The sequence below is a fragment of the Eurytemora carolleeae genome, unplaced genomic scaffold, assembly GCF_000591075.1.
Source record: "Eurytemora carolleeae unplaced genomic scaffold, Eaff_2.0 scaffold173, whole genome shotgun sequence".
Taxonomy (NCBI): domain Eukaryota; kingdom Metazoa; phylum Arthropoda; class Copepoda; order Calanoida; family Temoridae; genus Eurytemora; species Eurytemora carolleeae.
Genome location: NW_019396110.1, coordinates 178,768 through 199,092, shown reverse-complemented (window position 1 = coordinate 199,092; position 20,325 = coordinate 178,768). Strand labels below are relative to the sequence as shown.

At 35.9% G+C, this 20,325-nt stretch overlaps 1 protein-coding gene across 1 annotated transcript in view; it reads right to left on the bottom strand.

Annotated features, from left to right (window-relative positions):
• Positions 1–19,390, bottom strand: part of LOC111695212 (integrin alpha-PS2) — a 28,012-nt gene extending 8,622 nt beyond the window's left edge. Inside the window, exons 1-15 of the mRNA XM_023464438.1 lie at positions 19,272–19,390; positions 18,579–18,816; positions 14,915–14,989; positions 14,437–14,584; positions 8,956–9,076; positions 7,526–7,587; positions 6,132–6,261; positions 5,085–5,386; positions 4,437–4,637; positions 4,200–4,336; positions 3,886–4,052; positions 3,666–3,811; positions 3,141–3,373; positions 2,618–2,876; positions 980–1,152 (exon numbers count right to left, since the gene is read on the bottom strand). Of these exons, the coding sequence (XP_023320206.1) occupies positions 980–1,152; positions 2,618–2,876; positions 3,141–3,373; positions 3,666–3,811; positions 3,886–4,052; positions 4,200–4,336; positions 4,437–4,637; positions 5,085–5,386; positions 6,132–6,261; positions 7,526–7,587; positions 8,956–9,076; positions 14,437–14,584; positions 14,915–14,989; positions 18,579–18,739 (2,315 nt within the window). The 5' untranslated portion in view covers positions 18,740–18,816; positions 19,272–19,390. The remainder of the gene's footprint in view (positions 1–979; positions 1,153–2,617; positions 2,877–3,140; positions 3,374–3,665; positions 3,812–3,885; positions 4,053–4,199; positions 4,337–4,436; positions 4,638–5,084; positions 5,387–6,131; positions 6,262–7,525; positions 7,588–8,955; positions 9,077–14,436; positions 14,585–14,914; positions 14,990–18,578; positions 18,817–19,271) is intronic.
• Between the last annotated feature and the right edge of the window lie 935 nt (positions 19,391–20,325).

Sequence of the window (20,325 nt, the reverse complement as noted above, 5' to 3'; positions counted from 1 at the left end):
CATGTCAAACACTTGCATAATGCATATATCTATAGTCCACGAACTATATATTATATTGTATCCCTTTGTATTTGTGGGAAGACATGTCAAACACTTGCATAATGCATATATCTATAGTCCACGAACTATATATTATATTGTATCCCTTTGTATTTGTGGGAAGACATGTCAAACACTTGTATAATGCATATATCTATAGTTGTTGATCAAGCAGGGGCGGGGGATTATAGAATATAGATAAAAGGGAAATACTAAGGTAACATTTGAAAATAAATGGCGCGAAGCGGCAAAAAAATTGTCAACTACTTTTTAAAGGGGAAAATACCCCTTTGAAGATGGGGGCAAGCTCATTTTTTACCCACCACCCCTGATTTTAACCTATGAACATAAATCCCAGGGGGGGCAAGAGGACTACTGCCCCCCCCCCTGTGTACGCGCCTGTGTGTTCAGATCAAACTCACTCTAAACTCAATGCACCCTGCATGAAAACTGAATTTAAATTGTTTTTGTCTGAATTAAAGATCAAAGTAAAATATTTAAACATTTCTCCTTAACATGTTTTTAATTTAAAAACTCAGCGCGAAAAAGACAAATCTTGAGACTAATCTCTAGACAGGCAAAAACATAATCTAATTTAACTAAACAAGGATTTTACAGGAGTTAATCCTGTCTCCTGTATCATCTAGAGGTGCACTACTCTCCTCATATCCTGGTCAGATCACAGGAATGAGATCTCAGGGCTTTGTTCCCCAGATTATACACTGCTTTCAGCATTCCCTAATAATTCATCTCCGGACCAGAAAACTTTGATTCCTATGGAGTGTATCATAGTTCGGGAATCTGATTCCTATGGAGTGTATCATAGTTCGGGAATCTGATTCCTATGGAGTGTATCATAGTTCGGGAATCTTAAGAAATTTCGAAACTTGAAACAAACTTATAAAAAAAGATGGAAAAGAGAGAGAGTAAAAGAACTTACCCACGAATTATGAGATCTGTTCGGACTCGAACTGGAAGGTTTATCTCCACCCTGTTATCCCTGAGAGTGTCCAGGGTGTCCGGGTTAGAACTGTTGACCTCTAGATGCATCTGGAAACTAGATACGTCCTCGAGACTTGAGATATCAGGCTGGAGAACAACTCGGAGAAGAGCCTAAAATTACAAAATATTAGAATATTGATCAATCTAAAAACCTTGTTTTACATATACCGCAATATCATCTTGGAAAACTGAAAAATCGAATAAAAACCAGAAATAAAATTATCTTAACAGTTTTCTAATACATAGAGTTAATAGATAAGAAATATTAGTCAGGAATAGAAAAAAAAATCTATTAAAAATAATAACTGATTAATTTATACTTATCATTAAATTATCCAAAAAATTTCGTTTTTTTATCCCAACTGCATTTTTATTCTAACATTAAGATCCTTTTTTCATCCTAACTATATTTATTTTCCATAACTTATTATTTTTATCCTAGCTCAGTTCATTCATCTAAACCCTGTAGACATTCTATTTCATGTTGTAACAAACAGTGTTTATGTTTTGAGATTTAAAAACATACTTGGAAAGTGACATAAAATTGCAGTATTTCTTGACAAATACTTTAGTATTTTTCCTTCATGCATCTCAAGAATGAAATCATACGTTTAATTACATAGTTTGGATCCTATATAAACCTAGATGGATAGAAAGTTAGAGAAATACAAATAAATAGGTAGCAAAATAGCTTGGAACCTTTACAGTTTAAAGACAGAATGAATGCAATAAAATGCAAGTGAAATTAGTCAAATGTTTGAAGCATACTCTATGAATAACTGAGATAGTTCTCAGATTAGGTTTCTAATGGTATTTATCTTAAAGCTAGTCAAGCTACCAACCCTACCCTGAGATAGATTTATTCCTCCCAATCTAAACTAACCTACATGGATTGAAACCAACTATAAAATATATTGAACCAGAGCAATACCTGTAGGAATTAAAACCATCTCGGAGAACTAGCCAACCTAAGATACTAGATATATCCAAAAATCCTACTAAATTCAATAAATTATTATAATATAATTTGATCCTTGTTTATCTGACACCCCTTCCGTTTTCGCGAACACTCCCTGTTATAAAAAGAAAGCAACCCCAAGACCTTGGCTAAAAGCAATTCAAAATTCCACAAGATATCTAACCCAACCTTTTAAAAGTTCTAGAGTATCCGTTCATCCTTCTCCCGACCTATCCTGACCTCTGAGCCAGGGTTGGAGCTGTAAATACGAGATTAACAACATGAAGAGCCACAATACTCGGATAAATTGCATCATTGTTCGGCAAAAGCAGGATTTTATTCAAGAATCCTTCTCATACCGTCCCTACCCTCCTTCATATCTATCTCCTAGTAATCCTTATCATCCCTTCCCTACCCTTCCTTCATATCCTTCTCCTAGCACTCCTTCTCATACCGTCCCTACCCTCCTTCATATCCATCTCCTAGCACTCATTCTCATCCCATCCCACTCCTGGAGTACAATAATCCTTACTCATTGTTATTATCTTGTAATCTTAAAATCTCATTTTTGTTTTTTATTTACACCATCCCTTCTCAACCCATCCTCCCGGTTCTTACCTTACTGTTTGCTTCCATTGGGTTTCCGAGATCACATTTTAGGACAAAGTTATTGTTGAGGGTTGGAGGAGAACACAGGACAGGAATACTACCATGAGATATCTCTCCGTATCCCTCCATAACCTCAGTCTTTACGTAGTTAACAGCCTCCGGGAGATTCAGGTAGAACGTGGCCTCGTAAGCATCCTCTCCGTGGTTGTGAACCTCGAGGTTGATCTCAAATCTGTCCTCGCTGCCAACGGAGTACTCATCCAAATTGCTGAAATTCGACAAATTCTTGTTGCTTCATAAAGCTCACAAAGTGCATATATCTGAATACTGTTATATTGTTTATATATTTAACAAGATATACTATGGATATTAAAGTCAGGACAATAAAGCAATATATATATAAAACAGGAATGATTTATCTATGCAATAAACAAAATGTCTTTGTCATCGACAGCCGTTCAACTATAAGTAAACTGTAAAAGGGCAATCAGGAAAAACAAAGAAAAAGTAAAGTTTAAAAACTGGTATTTACCAAGTGTGAAATATCTTGAGATCTGGTATACAGATATTGTCTGGCCCGCAATCCTTCTGTATGTTAACAGTATCCCTGGTCACCAGCTCTATATCCTCCGATCTACCGGTTAAACTCTGGAACTCTACGGAGCTGGTGGAGAGACCTAGAACCGGGCTCAGCTCCGACCTTGTAGGTGACAGCTTTACGGTCAGTTTGGATTCAAGTCCAGTTAGCTTGTCACGGATATTCGGCTGAAAATTAAATGATCATTAAAACCAGAATTTTTTAAATCTTTTTTTTTAAAAACATGAATCTAAAACTTTTAATTGAAATATTTTATTCTTTCAAAATGTCAATCTTGCTTAAATTTGTTTAAAATTTCTATTATATAATATAATATATAAAATACTAATGAAAAAGCTCAAACTTGCTTTCCTCAGTATGACTCAGTGCGATTTGATAAATTTTTTTAAAGTTTTTATAAATTCTAAGAAAATGCATATCTGTAAAATCAATCTGTATCTTGTTCTAACATTTACTTACAATGAGATAAACATCAAAGTTTCTGCAGCTTTCAATCTCTTTTGTGAGGAGAAAATCTTCCTGGATAAAATATTCTTCCTCCTTGAGGAAATACATCCTTGAGCTCAACTGTTTCTTAGTGTCCAGTTCAATCTTTGTCGAGATCCCTAGTTTAAAGAAAAGATTAAAACATGTTTTATCTTTCTCATTTAATTTCCTGATTTCAACTTCTTATACTTACTTAATTTCTTGTCTACTCCGACACCAGAGTATGTTACACAGATCCTGATCTGGGAACAGGAAACCTTCTCTCCTTCTCTCGTCTCACAACCCTTCAGCTCCATGTCAATATTCCCTCCCTCGGATAGAAATGATATCTCCGCCTCTAGATTAACCACTGGTCTCGCCCTAGATAGTTCAATTTCATTCTTCTCTCCAACTCAAATCATCCTAATCTTACCCTTTTTATAATCCGTGTGTCTAGTTGTGGTCTATCAGGGTACGTTTAACTATTTATACACTATCTGTTTGGTTTACTACCCGGCGAAAACATACCTGAGTAGAACAGTCTGGTCGGAGTGTGGAGCTCCGACAACAAGATCAGGATAGGAGTTGGAATCAAGATCTACTCCTCCGGAGAGAGAAAATCCAAACCCTCGAATGTTCTCTCTCAATGTTCCACCGAATATGACCTGAATTTGAACAATTTAGACCGATTCAAATAAAGCAAGTTTCAACGCGCGCAAAATCATCTTTTTCAAGGGGTTAAAATTTAAAATAGGCTTAATTTACCTGATCTGGCCTCTCTCTAACTCCAGCTTTAGATCCACGATAGATATAAACAGCACCTTCTCCTCTTGGTCCACTGTATGGAGCTCCAACGGCAAAATCTCCATATCCGTCCTTGTCCATGTCTCCTAGTCCTGCCAGAGCAAAACCAAACCGTCCTTTTGAGGTTTCTCCGTCCCTGATGTGCCATTTGCGAAACTTATGCTGAAATATGATTATCTTTAGTTTCTCTTTCATCTTTAATGAATGATGTCATTATCATCAAATGGGATTTAAAAACTTCTTACAGGCCATAAAACGTCTGATATAAAAAGGAATCTGACAGTTCAGAAAATCAGCTGAATTTGAACCCCTGGAGTTTGGGTCGGCAAATCTGCATATGTTCGGATACTGAGACGAATTTAACAGTTGTTGGTAGGAGCTAGGCTCAGGTTACACCCCAGATTCATGTAAACTATTATCAACCCTCTAACATGAGCTAAGAAACTACATAAACTATTGAAACTTTACAAGATTTAATTCTCCGAACACTCCAGGAGTCAGGTTCAGATCCGTTTCTCAGGTGATCGATCAAATTTCGTAGAATATTCCCTGTTGTGACATGAGAGTATAAATGTTTATATGTTTAGTTTATCATGTTTTTATGTTTACCTCTTTATTCTGATAGACAACATATATCCGACCCGTCTCATATTTTCCATCTGTCAGTCCGAAGTCAGTGTGAAGTGGAGCTCCGATAATAGCATCGTCCATTCCGTCACCGTTGACATCACTGACAGCGACCGCGTGCCCGAAGTAAGCTCCGACCTGGGCTCCGGTCACGTTATGCAGCTGGGTCATACTCCGGCCTGACAGAAAGATAACCTTCCCGGTGAGGTTTGCTCCACGAGGCATTCCCACCACTAGATCAGGATACATATCCTCATCAAAACTTCCCATGGTCAGTGAATACCCTGAAAAAAAATAGATGAAACCTAACATGTAATATCTTGTCTATCCTAGTACACAAACTTGTTCAAAAGTTTAATTCTTGAAATTTTTAGTTCGAACTTGTCAACACCTTTTTTATTTGAAGCAAGGAAACTATTTGTATTCTAGGAATCTAGGTTTTGTTCCGTGCTCCGGGTAGAAGGATATAACTGCCAGGTTACGCAGAGCTCAGCTCAGGATTTGATTAAACCCAGATCTCAGTAAAAAGTTAAAACATTTATAGCGGCAAATTGGAGAAATGGGATTAAGGGAAAAACGGGAATGATGACTAGGACAGATTCCCCTTTTTATTCAAGGATTATGAGAATATGTTTTGCTCCGGGCATATCCAGAAAATACTTTTTTTCTCCATAAAACGTTTTCATTTTCTGCAAATTTCGCTTTAATAAGTTCATCTTATATTTCATAAACAGTGAATATATGCATAAGACAGAGAGGATAATTCCTACAGCATGCAACGACTACAGATATTTAGGTCATTAAGTAATTTTTATCCAAGATGTCAAGGTTAATTTATGCTCTTGAGCATTAAAGAGACAAGAACCCTAAAAGGCTTTGCTAATCTTATCAAAAATAATTTAAACATTTTTTGTTGAATCTTAAATTTTCCGCTGATAGAAGCAGTCACGAGATGTTCCGAAGGAAACTCGTCATAATTTTAAGATTTATTAAAAATCCTGAAACAGGATAAAAATTCTCCAATCCTACCTAGATAGGTATTATCCTCTGTCTCCGGACCCTCCTCCGTAGCAATGAGATCCATCCTGTTCCAGAGATTTTGAGAGTAGGTTTGCCCCTGCCAGTAGTAGCTCCCAGGGGTTCCAATAAATATCCGTTCCTGAACAATCATTAATCTAAAATATTGATTAACGTAATCAAATTATATCTCATCTTGAAAAAAATGTAAATATTCGTTCATGACTTCTACACCTTCCTCTTCTGTCTTCCTGTATTTCTATATAAATCTATAATCTGTTGGTCTGTTGAAACATAGGTTCGGAGAACCTAAACCCGTATCCGGAGAGTTGAAAGCACGCTCAGCTAATGGTTTCCTCAATCCTGTCATTTAAACCTAATCTTGGGCCTGTTCTACCCGTTATCCCCCCCCCCCCAACCTCTTCTATACACTATACTCCCCCCCTCCCTCCCCCAACCTCTCCTATACACTATACTCAGCCCCCCCCTGCCTGCACCGGAGTTTTAATACAAATTCTTACAAATTGATTTATCCCATCTCCATCTAAACATCATTAGATTAATATTTAGTTAATGATTTAATAAAACTGCAAGGGGGTATCCCAGCCAGGTGTTTAGCAGGTATATCCTTCAATTAGGTGTCAGCGCTAGTTTAGTCCGGGAGTTGTTTATGTGTAGGAGTTTAATCCTTCAGTTAAATATAGAAGTTAATCTTTTAGATAGATTTAGGAATTTAATCCGCTAGCCAGATGTAGGAGTTTAATCTTTGAGTAAGATATAGAAGTTTAATCCTTTCGTTAGATATAAGAGCTTAGTCGTTTTGTTAGATTTAAGAGTTTAATCTTTGAGTAAGATATAGAAGTTTAATCCTTGAGTTTGATATAAGATTTTAATCCTTTAGTTAGATGTAGGAGTTGAATCTTTGAGTAAGATATAGGAGTTTAATCTTTGATCGAGTAAGATGTAGAAGTTTGAGTTTGATGTAAGAGTTAGATGGTGCATTGAACATGTCAGGTACATATATCTATATTTTTTTTACATTTATTCGTAACAAAAACATGTTTATTTTTTATCAATGTTTTTAGCACGAAAAAATATTTAAAATCCTTGAAGGAGAAAACACTCTAGTTCTCAAAATACAAAAAATAAACAATAGAAATACGATACTTTATGTTAACCTTAGAATAACTCTCATCTCTCCGTACTCTCCCAATACCCTGAGATACGTAAACTCATTCTCTCCTACTTTTATGAAACTGGATCCACAATTATTCGTCTCACACCCAGTTCTGAGCAAAGTAAACCTTTAAAACCCATATTTCACATCTTTCTCAGCCTTTCCCTAAGAACACCAAAGAAAGGTGCTCAAACCCTCCCCGGAGAAAATGGATTCCATCCCGTCCTACCTTAGTTGCAGCAGCAGCAAGTCCAGCTTGACAGTATCCCTGTCTATGGTACCCCCAGGCTCCTGGAAATATAGAAACATAAACATAATCCTAATCAAAGGGAAACTTCTACCCTTAGTGAGTTACACTATATTTCAAGTCATCGTTTCAGATACTCTATTATTTGGAATCAAATTCCCATATCAATGGCTGCTCCCAGAATATTTTGTAAAAAAAATCTTCATATTTTTATAATTCCTTCCATCATCCAGTTTAATTTATCAGGGGAACCTGGGGGAAACCCTGTCTTATCAACAACGTAATCTAAATCGCAAGAGGACATATTTGAGTGAGGGTTACGGAAGGGGAAAATGTGAGATTGAGATGGGGAAATTTAAAAGTCCGTGGGGAATTTAAAGTTTATGTTTGTGATTATTTGACAGTATTTTGGTTTGTTAAAAATCTTGATACTGAACAGACTTAATAACATTCTTTTCTTATTTTCTCATGCTAAAGTTTCTGGGACTACATACCTAATGTTCAAGTTCCTAGTTCTTAACCTTATATTCATGTTCTCGTTCTTAATCATCTGTTCGTGTTCCTGTTCTTAATCTTCTGTTAATTTTCCTGTTCTTAATCTTCTAGTCATTTTCCTGTTCTTAATTTTTTGTTAATTTTCCTGTTCTTTATCGTTTGTTCGTGTTATGTTCTTCTGTTCAGGATCTTGTTCTTAATCATCTGTTCATATTCCTGTTTTTAATCTTCTGTTCATGTCACTGTTCTTAATCTTTTATTCATGTTCCTGTTCTTAATCTTATATTCATGTTCTCGTTCTCAATAATCTGTTCGCGTTCCTGTTCTTAATCTTTTGTTAATTTTCCTGTTCTTTATCGTTTGTTCGTGTTACTGTTCATAATTTTCTGTACAAGTTTCTGTTCTTAATCTTCTGTTCAAGTTCTTGTTCTTAATCATCTGTTCATATTTCTGGTTTTAATCTTCAGCTCATGTCCCTGTTCTTATATTCTTCTGTTTATGATCCTAGTTTCCTGGATTTGTAAGAAGACGACTTCTACGAATTCTAAAATTCTATAATCTCTAAATGCATATTATCTATACATGAATACGTGTATTATATATATATATATATATATATATATATATATATATATACATATGTAGATCCCGGCGTGAAGTCGTGAGTTTGCCGACTCAATTCAACATTTTCTACACTTTAATCTCCACGCAGGTTTCAGGACGTTTCTTGTCTCTCCGTCCCGAAGGATGGGGGTGGAATATTTCGTGTTTTGTGGTTCTACTAAACGACAGTTTGTTCTTGATTTATGAACTCATTGGTTTTACCATATTACAATATCAATACAAGATAAACACCAAGCAAGAACTAATTTAAATGTTCTTTTAAAATTGAAATTCTTCTAAGTTTTAATGTTTACCTGTTCTGCAGGGAGAGTACTCGGAGAACCTGGAGAAGGATTCGACAGCCGTGAAGCAGGTTCCAACAGGTTCCCTTCTCTTGTTATTGATAGAGTAGTAGACGTATCTCGGAGCACAAGCCTGGATAACATGTAAAATTAGTTTGCTATGTTTCTCTATCCATCTCTTACAATAAATCCTACTTAGACCTACTTAGCTTAAGAAATGTGAATACTGTATTGAACGTAGCTTATATATTTATAGAACAGCTTAAATCACCAATAATAATAATACATAATCTTATTTTAAGACATTAAATGGTTCTCCTAGGCTATTCTTAACTTCTGCCCTTTCCTTAAAAAAGGAGATATTACATGTAAAAAAACAGTGGCAAATGTTAAAAATGACATGTTTTTCTAAGAAAGATTGAAAGATTATAAATTTTATGATTTCATTTTAACACAGGCCCGCTTCATTAAACATAAAATTGTACACCAACCTTTACCCCCCCCCTAACTAAATTTTGCAGTTGCGCCTCTGCCTTTGCGAACTGTTCTTTTAGTTTTATAGGCAGAATAGGCATGTTGCTTTGTTGCCGAAGTATGTATACGCCATAATGCGCATATTCATTGGTTTTCGGTTTGCAATTAATACTAATCTAAACTATTGTAAATTTAATTAGTAGCTTTTTACGCCCCTCCCTTCCCAACACCTATCCTCTCAGACCCTTCCTGTCCTTCCTACCAGTCCTGCCCACTGAGTTAGTCCACAATTTAACTAAAAATGTTCATAATTTTTTAAATTAATTTTTTAATCGTTTCTCGTATAGTTGTTAAAATAACCTCTTGAGATTTTTGTTGTTTATAGCTTTTGAATAAATACTAAGAATTACCCATTCTAATCCTTTTAATCCTATAATTGTTAATATTAGAATGTCCCCGCCATTTTAAAGATACGCTGACACCATTTTAGAAAAGTAAAAAGTTCTTTAGTTGATAAAAAACTTTGTGATATATTAAGCTATATATAAGTGTACCGTCATTTTTGTTTATTGTACAATCACCAATCTGATTATTTTAAAGCTAGCTATACCATCCTATCGTCTTATTCACTCCGATTCTCTCTTTCATCTTCTGTTTATCCCTCTCCACTCCCCACCCTGCCACTGAGTTATCTCTTCCCTCTTCTTGGAAGGTTTACAACCCATCAATCACGTTTTTTATTCTCGGCGTGCATGTGCTCACATATGTTGTGTATAGTTTGTGTGTCTGTTTGCTTGTAATAAAACGAAACAGATTTTAATTTTTCGAGTTTTTTATTTATCAGTGATCAACCTCAATATAATTTTATTCCGCGGTTTTGTTCACAAGATCTCATTAGTCATTGTATTCCCCTATATTTGACCCCAAAAACCCTCTATTTGACTCCTTGTCCTAATTATATTCCGCTATAACTAATCTCTATAACTCCATAAATTCCGCTAAGGATTTTGTCCATTCCGTTATGTTGTGGTTTTGGAGTTCAACCCTATAGGATACATAGAGTTTAATTGCTGCAATATCATTTATGATGATAACGTTTAATTACAAGAAGATTTAAGTATCTTTTATATACACAGGGTTTTCCGGAAAGTTTGCGACATTGCAATTGGAAACTTTGAACCCTTAGAATTAAAACCTGGTTCCCGTGATTAAAATGAAAGTTTACTATTTAAAAAATGCTTACAACGGTGTGAAACCTATTTTATTTCGCATAAAGTGACATAAATGTATTTGTCATGATATATTTCATATTCTCAGATTACGTCAGCACTTTTCAAATTTATGTTTTGTCAATAACGGTATTTCTTGAAATAAAAGAAGAAACTAAACATTTTAAACAAATCCCCATGAATTTAAAAACAGGGATGCCAGTGGACACCCCCCTGTTGAAACTGAGAGGAAGTCAAAATGAAAAAAAGATAAAAACTAAAAAATGTTTCAATTTCATGACAATCAATGATTTACCTACGCCAAGATAAATAATTAACAAGATTTTGAAGATAAGGAATTTTTTAACAACAGGATATCATTTCAGATCATTATGGAGTCAGGTTTATTCAATCTTCCCTCGATATATCCGACATATTGTCTTATTCACCATTAGGAGGACAAAACATACAAACACAAGGTCAGGTTGCATATTTAGGTAAAAGTAAAAGTATCCATGATTTTAGTAGGATGAAAAATGAGTGAAAGATATTTCGTATATTGTATATGACTAAAGATTATAATCTGGTAGAGCAGAGGAGAATAATCAAATAGGACGAAAAACAAGATTTAAGAGGATAGATCTAATAGGACGGAGCAGTATGATCGGTAGGACATGGGAGAATGATCAAGTATGACGAAGGAGTATGATCTCTTATGACGGAGTAGTATGATCTGATAAAACGAAGGAGTGTCACGGAGAAGTATGAACTGATAAGACGGAGGATTATGTACCAGAAAGACGGAGAAGTATGAACTGATAAGACGGAGTAGTATGTACCAGTAGGACGGAGGAGTATGTACCAGTAGGACGGAGTAGTATGTACCAGTAGGACGGAGGAGTATGTACCAGTAGGACGGAGTAGTATGTACCAGCAGGACGAAGGAGTGTTTACCATTATGACGGCCTGAGTATTAACAAGTAGGACGGAAGAGTCTGTACCGGTAGGACGGAAAAGTAAGAACTAATAGGGTTTAGAAGTGTGATCTAGTAGGAGTTAGGACGGATGCAATGACTTGAATATCCAAGATAATTAAAATTCTGAGTACGGTCTAGTTTCGCGAAGAATTTAAGATATTTACAAGTCGGCGTCAATGTTATACCCCCCCCCCCCNGGGGGGGGGGGGGGGTGATCCTCCATAAACACATTTCCCGTTGTATATTAGTTTACTTCCTTCTCCATGTCTATTTTAAAACTATAAATTGAGGATTGGTTGCCAAGTGCTGGACACATCTTAAAGATAAACCTAATAGAGATTAAACCAGTAGAAGAGAGAACAAGATAATAGAAGAAGAGAACAGGATAAGTGGGGAAGAGAACATGATTAGAAGAGAGGAGAACAGGATAAGAAGAGAAAAAAAAAATTAGATTAGAAGAGAAGAGAACAGGATAAGAAGAGAAAAATACAAGAGTAGAAGAGAAGAGAACAGGATAAGAAGAGAAAAATACAAGAGTAGAAGAGAAGAGAACAGGATAAGAAGAGCAAAATACAAGAGTAGAAGAGAGGAGAACAGGATAAGAATAGAATACATGATTAGAAGAGAGGAGAACAGGATAAGAAGAGAAAAATACAAGAGTAGAAGAGAGGAGAACAGGATAAGAAGAGAAAAATACAAGAGTAGAAGAGAGGAGAGAAAGTATAATGAAAAGGAGAAGAGGGGAAATAAAAAGAGAGAAATGAAAAAACTGAACGGCCGTTTTCAGAAAGCAAAGTAGAGAAGGAAATGTTAGGAAAATATAAAGAATTATCAAGAAAAGGGTTTAGTTTATGAAATAGGGAAGGTTTTGACATGAAACTGATCCCGTAAATCTCCCTCAAATTATTTGATAAATTGATGGAAATTCTAACATGCTCCTTTCCACCCTTCAATATTCAACATGTGCTAAAGAATCCAATATTGGAAAAAAATTTGAAATCTATCAAGATTTTTCTCGTTTATTTAATTGAGAGCTAACTTAACAGAAACAACATTTCTTTAAATACACTTAGAGGAGATATATTTATAATTTGCAAAGATCCATCGAGGTTGTATTTCTGATATTGCTCCATTACTTATGTACTGTTTTCCAAACCAAATAGTTTATTCTTGTTTTATTTGTATTTGCTTTGAAAATCTATTGACTAACTAGCTTGGGAACCCAGCTTTGTCTGGAAATTGAACTTTCGCTATAAAAATTAGCCCAATCAACTTAAAAACCAAGCAAGGAACTTCCAATGTTGTGTTAATTGCCTAACCCTGTATGTGAACCTTAAACCAACCCCTCCTAACCATGTGTTTATTGCCTAACCCTGTATCTGAACCTTAAACCAACCCCTCCTAACCCTGTGTTTATCGCCTAACCCTGTATCTGAACCTTAAACCAACCCCTCCTAACCCCGTGTTTATTGCCTAACCCCGTATCTGAACCTTAAACCAACCTTCCTAACCCTGTATCTGAACCTTAAACCAACCCCTACTAACCCTGTGTTTATCGCCTAACCCTGTATGTGAACCTTAAACCAACCCCTACTAACCATGTGTTTATTGCCTAACCCTGTATCTGAACCTTAAACCAACCCCTCCTAACCATGTGTCTATTGCCTAACTCTGTATCTGAACCTTAAACCAACCCCTCCTAACCATGTGTTTATTGCCTAACCCTGTATCTGAACCTTAAACCAACCCCTCCTAACCATGTGTTTATTGCCTAACTCTGTATCTGAACCTTAAACCAACCCCTCCTAACCATGTGTTTATTGCCTAACCCTGTATCTGAACCTTAAACCAACCTTCCTAACCCTGTATCTGAACCTTAAACCAACCCCTCCTAACCATGTGTCTATTGCCTAACTCTGTATCTGAACCTTAAACCAACCCCTCCTAACCATGTGTTTATTGCCTAACCCTGTATCTGAACCTTAAACTAACCTTCCTAACCCTGTATCTGAACCTTAAACCAACCCCTCCTAATCCTAGTAAATCTCTGAACTCAACGAATGGAAACAATAAACGTAAAATTAGCAGAATATTTGAGCGGAAACTAAAAATGTAATGAAAATACTGTACAATATGCATTCAAGTCGTCAAGACGTGACGTTTACTATCTAACCACGCATCTCAACAATTTTAAATAGCAAAGTTAATGAAATCAACCTTTTTTCTTCAAGGTTCTAGTTTTTCTTTTTTTAATGGAGAACGTTCCAAGAAACCAGTAATGGTTCTAGTTTGTCAAACCATGCAATGCAACACACAGTTTTGAAAGGGAAACTGGTTTTTTCAAAAACTAAATTTAGATTTCAAAAATGTGGTCTGCACTTTTTTTAAAAGTGACTTTTTAAGATTAATAGAAGGTAGACAACATTTTAAAAATCTCAGGACAATGTTTAATAATTTATGCCTATAACAACGGTAACCTCAAAGCAAATCAGGGGTGTGTGCCCTGTACACAACTTATGCATGGTTAAAACTAGTATAAAAACCTAGACTCTGTGGACTCCCATCAATATGCCTGAAACTGATTTGAAACCTCGCCAAAAACCTTCATAACTGCCATTACTTACTATACACAGAACATGAATAAGTTTAAGCCTACTTCATCCCTACTCAGCTATCTTGAGAAATCAGGAACTTTTTGTCAACCATGTAAGGGTTGAGACTAATATTGTTCAACACGACTGCTCTCCGACCCTCTAGATCTTCATTCTTCATCTCCCTTCCTTACCCTTTCCTTCAGGTATTATCATAAACATTATTCAAAGATAAAATCTTACCACCACTACTCCGTCAATACCGGAGCTGCTGACTGTAGCTCCGAACCATTGATTGCTCTTATCGTCGATAGTATTCCCGGTGTCGTTGTTGTTCCCCGTCGTGTCGAAGGGTATGATGGTGCACTGGTGAGGTGGGGCTGCAGAGCATCTAAATTAAACATTTTTTAACAAAAAATAAGAAAGGTGTTCTTTAAAGGAATTAAGTCTTTGCCACAAACTCTGATTTTATAATCCCTATATCTTTGCAGCTCAATGTTGCATACCTGAGATATTTCAATCTATGAATTCTGTTGGATCAAATAATCTAAGCTTGAAATATCAAAGTTTTACATCATAAGTTTTCGAAGATATAAGGATTAGAATAATTGAGTTTGTGACAAAGACTCAATTTCTTTGAAACCTTATGTTACAGACATTAAGCAAATCTTTAAGTGCTTCTTCACATCCTGGATAAAATATTCTAGTTATGGTTTTCTACCTGAGAACTGCTCCAGGTCTCTGGATCCCCCATCTCCGCTGTTCCGTCTCGGATTCCGGTGCTCCGACGAGTACCCTGAGACAAAATCACAATTATTCAGAGAAGGTTGTGTAAACAAGAATTATGAGATAATTGCCCAGTCAAGCTGCCAATTTAACTCTTTAATATGAAGATCTGGAGCCTTCAACAAATCTTTATATCTCTTCTCTCAGTGCAGCGTAGTTTAAGACCAGGAAACATTCTTTCTAGATCTAATTGAATGAGGTCACACAAACGGAGTAGTTTAATACACTTTACTCCACCTCCCGGCAGAACCTGGTCGGATCCACCCTACAAGCTGCTACCAAGGATCATTATCCAACCCACAAGCTAAACCTCTCTCACTAAACCTCAAATCTGGGCTAAATTCCTCGACACTGAGTTTTTTAATTCAAATGTGAATGTATATAAGTTAACCCCGTTTAGATAAGGATTGGTATGAAGTTAAGCCTTAAATACGGCGCTAATTCTATAGATAAAATAGATATATAGATCTGGCGGTCTATTTCTAGCCTGTATTTCTAGATATCCAAACAATAGACTTTAATTTAGAACCTTTTACGAGTATTTTATGTTTCTATTCAAGTCTATGTCGATCAAATAAAGGATTTACCCCCCGTTGACTAGTAATGGGACTCAGCTTAATATTTTATCATGACCCGCTTCATACTCTACTCTCTTCAAACCCGATTTCACTCCTTCCCTTCTTCTAATGTTCTTTATTCTCCTTCTTTTTAATTCTATTTTTCTACTTTACTCTCTTAGTTTTCTATTCTTCTGTTTAGACTCCAGAAATTGAGTCTTTCCACAAACTCTGATTTTCTAATTAATACTTTTGCAACCAATGTCGTAGATCTTAGAAATTCAAACTATGAACTCTGTTAGATCAAGGAATCAAAAGTATACAACATAAGGTTGCAAAAATATAAGAATTACAAAATTATAGTTTGTGGCAAAGACTCAATTCCTTTATCTACGACTCCTAAATATGATTTATCATTAAAAGAAAATTATGAAATATTTATGTCACATTTGCTATCATTTGATAATATAGAGGGTACTAAATATCAATATGAAGAGTGTAATGTGATATAAACATGCAAACAGATATATCTACTATATATAACTCAATTACTAAGCAAAGAAAAAAGCAGGCAAATATATATCAAGAATTTTAATATAGCTCTTCACGAACATCTAAAAGATTATCTTTTTTTAAAAATTGATTAGACATAATGTTATGGATGTTTTCCGACCCCATTCACCATTTTTTCGTAATATTCAGATATTTTCTAATGATTCATAGAATACTGGTGGCTGGAGTAAGGTTTGATAAACACCAGATACATGTATTCTCTCTCTATACTTGAGTAAAACTAAATATGTCAACTTTAATGCTGCGGGACAATTAATGTCGGAGTAGTTCTCTAGAATCATTTCTTTAATCTCGTTCTTTATTTGTCTCAGGGGACTATAGGAGAAGTATCAGAGAAGCAGGTGGGAGAAAAAAGGGGGTTGAAGGGTTGAAGGGGGGGGGGCGGGTGTAGAAGTTGGAGTAAGGAAAGGTAAAAGAAGTAGTTTAAGGAAATGTGGAATGTCATAAAACAAGTAGAAGCAAGGAGAATCATCATAAGAAGCCAATTCAAGGATTGACGAGAGAAATGAAGGAGAAGATCAATAAAATATAAATAGCTAGAATTAAAAGAGTTAAGAATAAGAAAAAAAACGACTCACTAAATAGGATCCAATATATAAAAAAACAGAAGCAAAAGCAGGACGCCCAAGAAGAAGAGGAGAACGAAGGGTAGGAGATGGAGAAGAATTAGGACACAGAGAAAGAAAAAAGTGTAGGGAGTGGAGGTGGAAAAGGAAAGGCAGAAGGAGAAGAATGAGAGAAGGTAAGAAGTAGAACAAGTAGATCTTGTAGAACAAAGAGAAAATGGAGAACAAGGAGAAGGAGTAGTAGGAGAAGGAAGAGATAAGGAGAAGAATATGGGAAAGGAGAAGAACTAGGGAGGAGTTAGAATGAGAAGGAAGAGAAAGATAAAGAGAAGAAGGGAAGGAAAATACAGGAAACTAATTTCCTAAATTATTTTTAGAAACAAGGAAGACCGGAAGAGAACTAGACATACATATGCTAAGAAGTAGCTTGAGGTTTATTTATTTATGGAAACTTACTGTACAGTACATAAAAAAGTATAAATGCATCTGACCAATTCTAACTTTTAGTATTTAATATTTGGTATTGGGACAGACAGGGTTAGATGAGTACTGGAGGGTTGGGACAGTCTGGGTTAGATTAGCACTGGAGGGTTGGGACAGACAGGGTTGGATGAGTACTGGAGTGTTGGGACAGTCAGGGTTTGATGAGTACTGGAGGGTTGGGACAGTCAGGGTTATATGAGTACTGGAGAGTTGGGACAGACAAGGTTAGATGAATTTTGGAGGGTTGGGACCATGTTGGGACAGTCAGGGTTACTGGAGTACTTGAGGGTTGAGACAGATAGGGTTGGATGAGTACTGGAGGGTTGGGACAGTCAGGGTTAGATGAGTACTGGAGGGTTGGGACAGTCAGGGTTAGATGAGTACTGGAGTGTTGGGACAGTCAGGGTTTGATGAGTACTGGAGGGTTGGGACAGTCAGGGTTAGATGAGTTGTGGAGGGTTGGGACACACAGGGTTAGATGAGTACTGGAGGGTTGGGACAGTCAGGGTTAGATGAGTACTAGAGGGTTGGGACAGTCAGGGTTAGATGAGTACTTGAGGGTTGGGACAGTCAGGGTTAGATGAGAACTGGAGGGTTGGGGCAGTCAGGGTTATATGAGAATTGGGGGGTTGGGACAGTCAGGGTTAGATGAGTACTGGAGGGTTGGGACAGTCAGGGTTAGATGAGTACTGGAGGATTGGGACAGTCGGGGTTATATGAGAACTGGAGGGTTGAAATGAACTGAGAGAAGAACCTTTGGTCCCAGGAACTTATGTTTACATTTAATTTGCTAAATCAACAAATCATTTATCTATCTATTCATATTATCATAGGATTAAAATTAAGTAGGCATACATCAGAGAGAGAGAGAGAAAGAGAAGACTGGATAGATGGATAGGATATCCATTTTACAATTCAAATAAAATAGGTTAATTATATAATTGGCTTCATTTTTTCAACAAAAACTTTGCAATTCATATCCTAACATTATCAAATATATTTTCATACTTTGAGAAAAGTATTCAATTAACAAATGCAATTAGATAATTTAATTTACAGATTCAAAAACTTCTTTTATCACTTTAAGAATTCTTGTAACCTGCCAATAAATACGAATAGGTAATCTGTCATATAATCTGATGATGATCCCTGTCGTTGGTGTTTTATGCAACAGTATTTTCAAATGCTGATATTTCTAGTATATTGTGACTTTTTAAAGAAAGGAGAAGAAGAATTCAAAGTCTAAATTTATGAAATTTATAGTTCAACTATTTCTCTTGTGCCACCGAGTTTAACTTGACTCAAAAATGTGGTTCAATTAGATCTGGGCGGAACAAGTAATCTAAAAGTAGGTATAGTTAAACTATTCATCGCTATCGCTATGCTCAAATGTCCAATACAGTGTAATGTTTGCACTTACCATCCTGCCCCTTGATCTATATGTGAAGCTACGGAGAACCCGAATAAACTAGTTTGAGAACCCTGAAATATAACTCCGCTCTCCAGGTCCATATTAAACTGTATAGATGGCCTGCTGGCCAGTATCACGAGCAGTAGCGAGATCATATTTAGTTCCCACATCACGCTTTCATCTCGACGCGTGCAGGTCAACTGAGTTCTCCGGTGCTTCTACTCCTGCTCTCTACTCCAGAGTATACCTAGAGAAGGAAAGCCGATTAAACACTCGACTATATAGTGAACTATACGGAAATCCCCCTTTAGTAACCTTCCCTTCCATATTTTTCGATTGCAAACACGTTTTTCTTAACAATAAAATATAAAATAAGACATATTCCTGAAAAAGATAATTAAAGGTCTGCATGGATTGGGATTCCCCCGTATTCCCGTACAGAAAACAGATGAAACAAAAAGTTTCCCCACTGTGAGTAAATATAGGATTTTACCCCTCATTCATCGTCAAACGTAAAACTCAATGATTCGCTTAAAATCTGTTTTGAGCACAATCCTGGAAAGTCTTACCCCAAACTTTATTTTTAATTTTTTGCTATTTTAAAACATCACTTTAGGCCCCCTAACATCGTTCGTATAAGCACTGAGATTTCAAATGTACAGATGATACACTGCCCCCTCCCCATACTCCCTCACTCAGTACCTGAGATTTGACAGAATATCTGAGAATACGATATACACGTGTCTCCTCCCTCCTCCTTTCCTCTTCTTCCTTCTCTTATCTTTCTGCGTCTTGCTCCTCCTTCTCCTCCTTCTCCTCCTTTCTTCTCCTCCTTCCTTCTCCTCCTTGCCCTAGAAAATGAAACTTAATATAAAAGAGGATTGTCAAAGTGTATATATAACTTTTTAAACTCAAATGCAGTTTTTTAAATAATTTGAAATTATGTTTAAAAAACCTGAAACCAACAAATGAATAAGCTTGTAGCGAACTATCAATTTGTAAATTAGGATAAAACCTGTATAGTTTTGTCATTTGTAGATAACCCTTCAGCTGTTATAGCTGTATACAGAAAATGTTTAAATTGATGTTGATGTTAATGAACCAAGATAGATTTAAAAAGCGCCATTAATCTACTTTTCTTTCGAATTAATAGATAAAAACGAGAAAATCTGTATTCTAATCTATTTTGAGAAACTTTTGATTGATAAAAAAGCTTGCAAAATGTTTATAAAATATGTTTTTATCAGTTCATCTATGACGACTGCCAAGGTCGACTGTGTAAACAAGAAAAACAATTTAACGATTTGAAAATTAAAGAAGATGAATTCAAGAAATATTACGAAAAGAAGATTAGAGAAATCTTCTTCTTATTTAAACTTGAATTTATCAGAGGGAGTTTGACAACTGCTAAAAACCACAGCGTGTCACAGCCATAGAGAATAGAATATATAGAGAGGAATTTAAAGAATCTCTTGGTATGAATTTTTTCAGTCCCTTTCAGCCTGAAAGGGAGTTCAAAGTGTACAAATCATGTAAATGTTCACAAATTATATGCAGTAGAGTACATTAATACAGTATGTTCCCTAGACTATTCATTTCAATTTCGAAATTTTTAAACTGTTAAATAAACTTTATTATGAATTAGGTGAATAAAAACATCATTTGATTTATAATTATAACGGAAAATCATCGTTTGTAAAGTGGAAGGCATAGAGTCAATGTGAAATGATCATTGGTCAATTGTGAAACCAGCCTA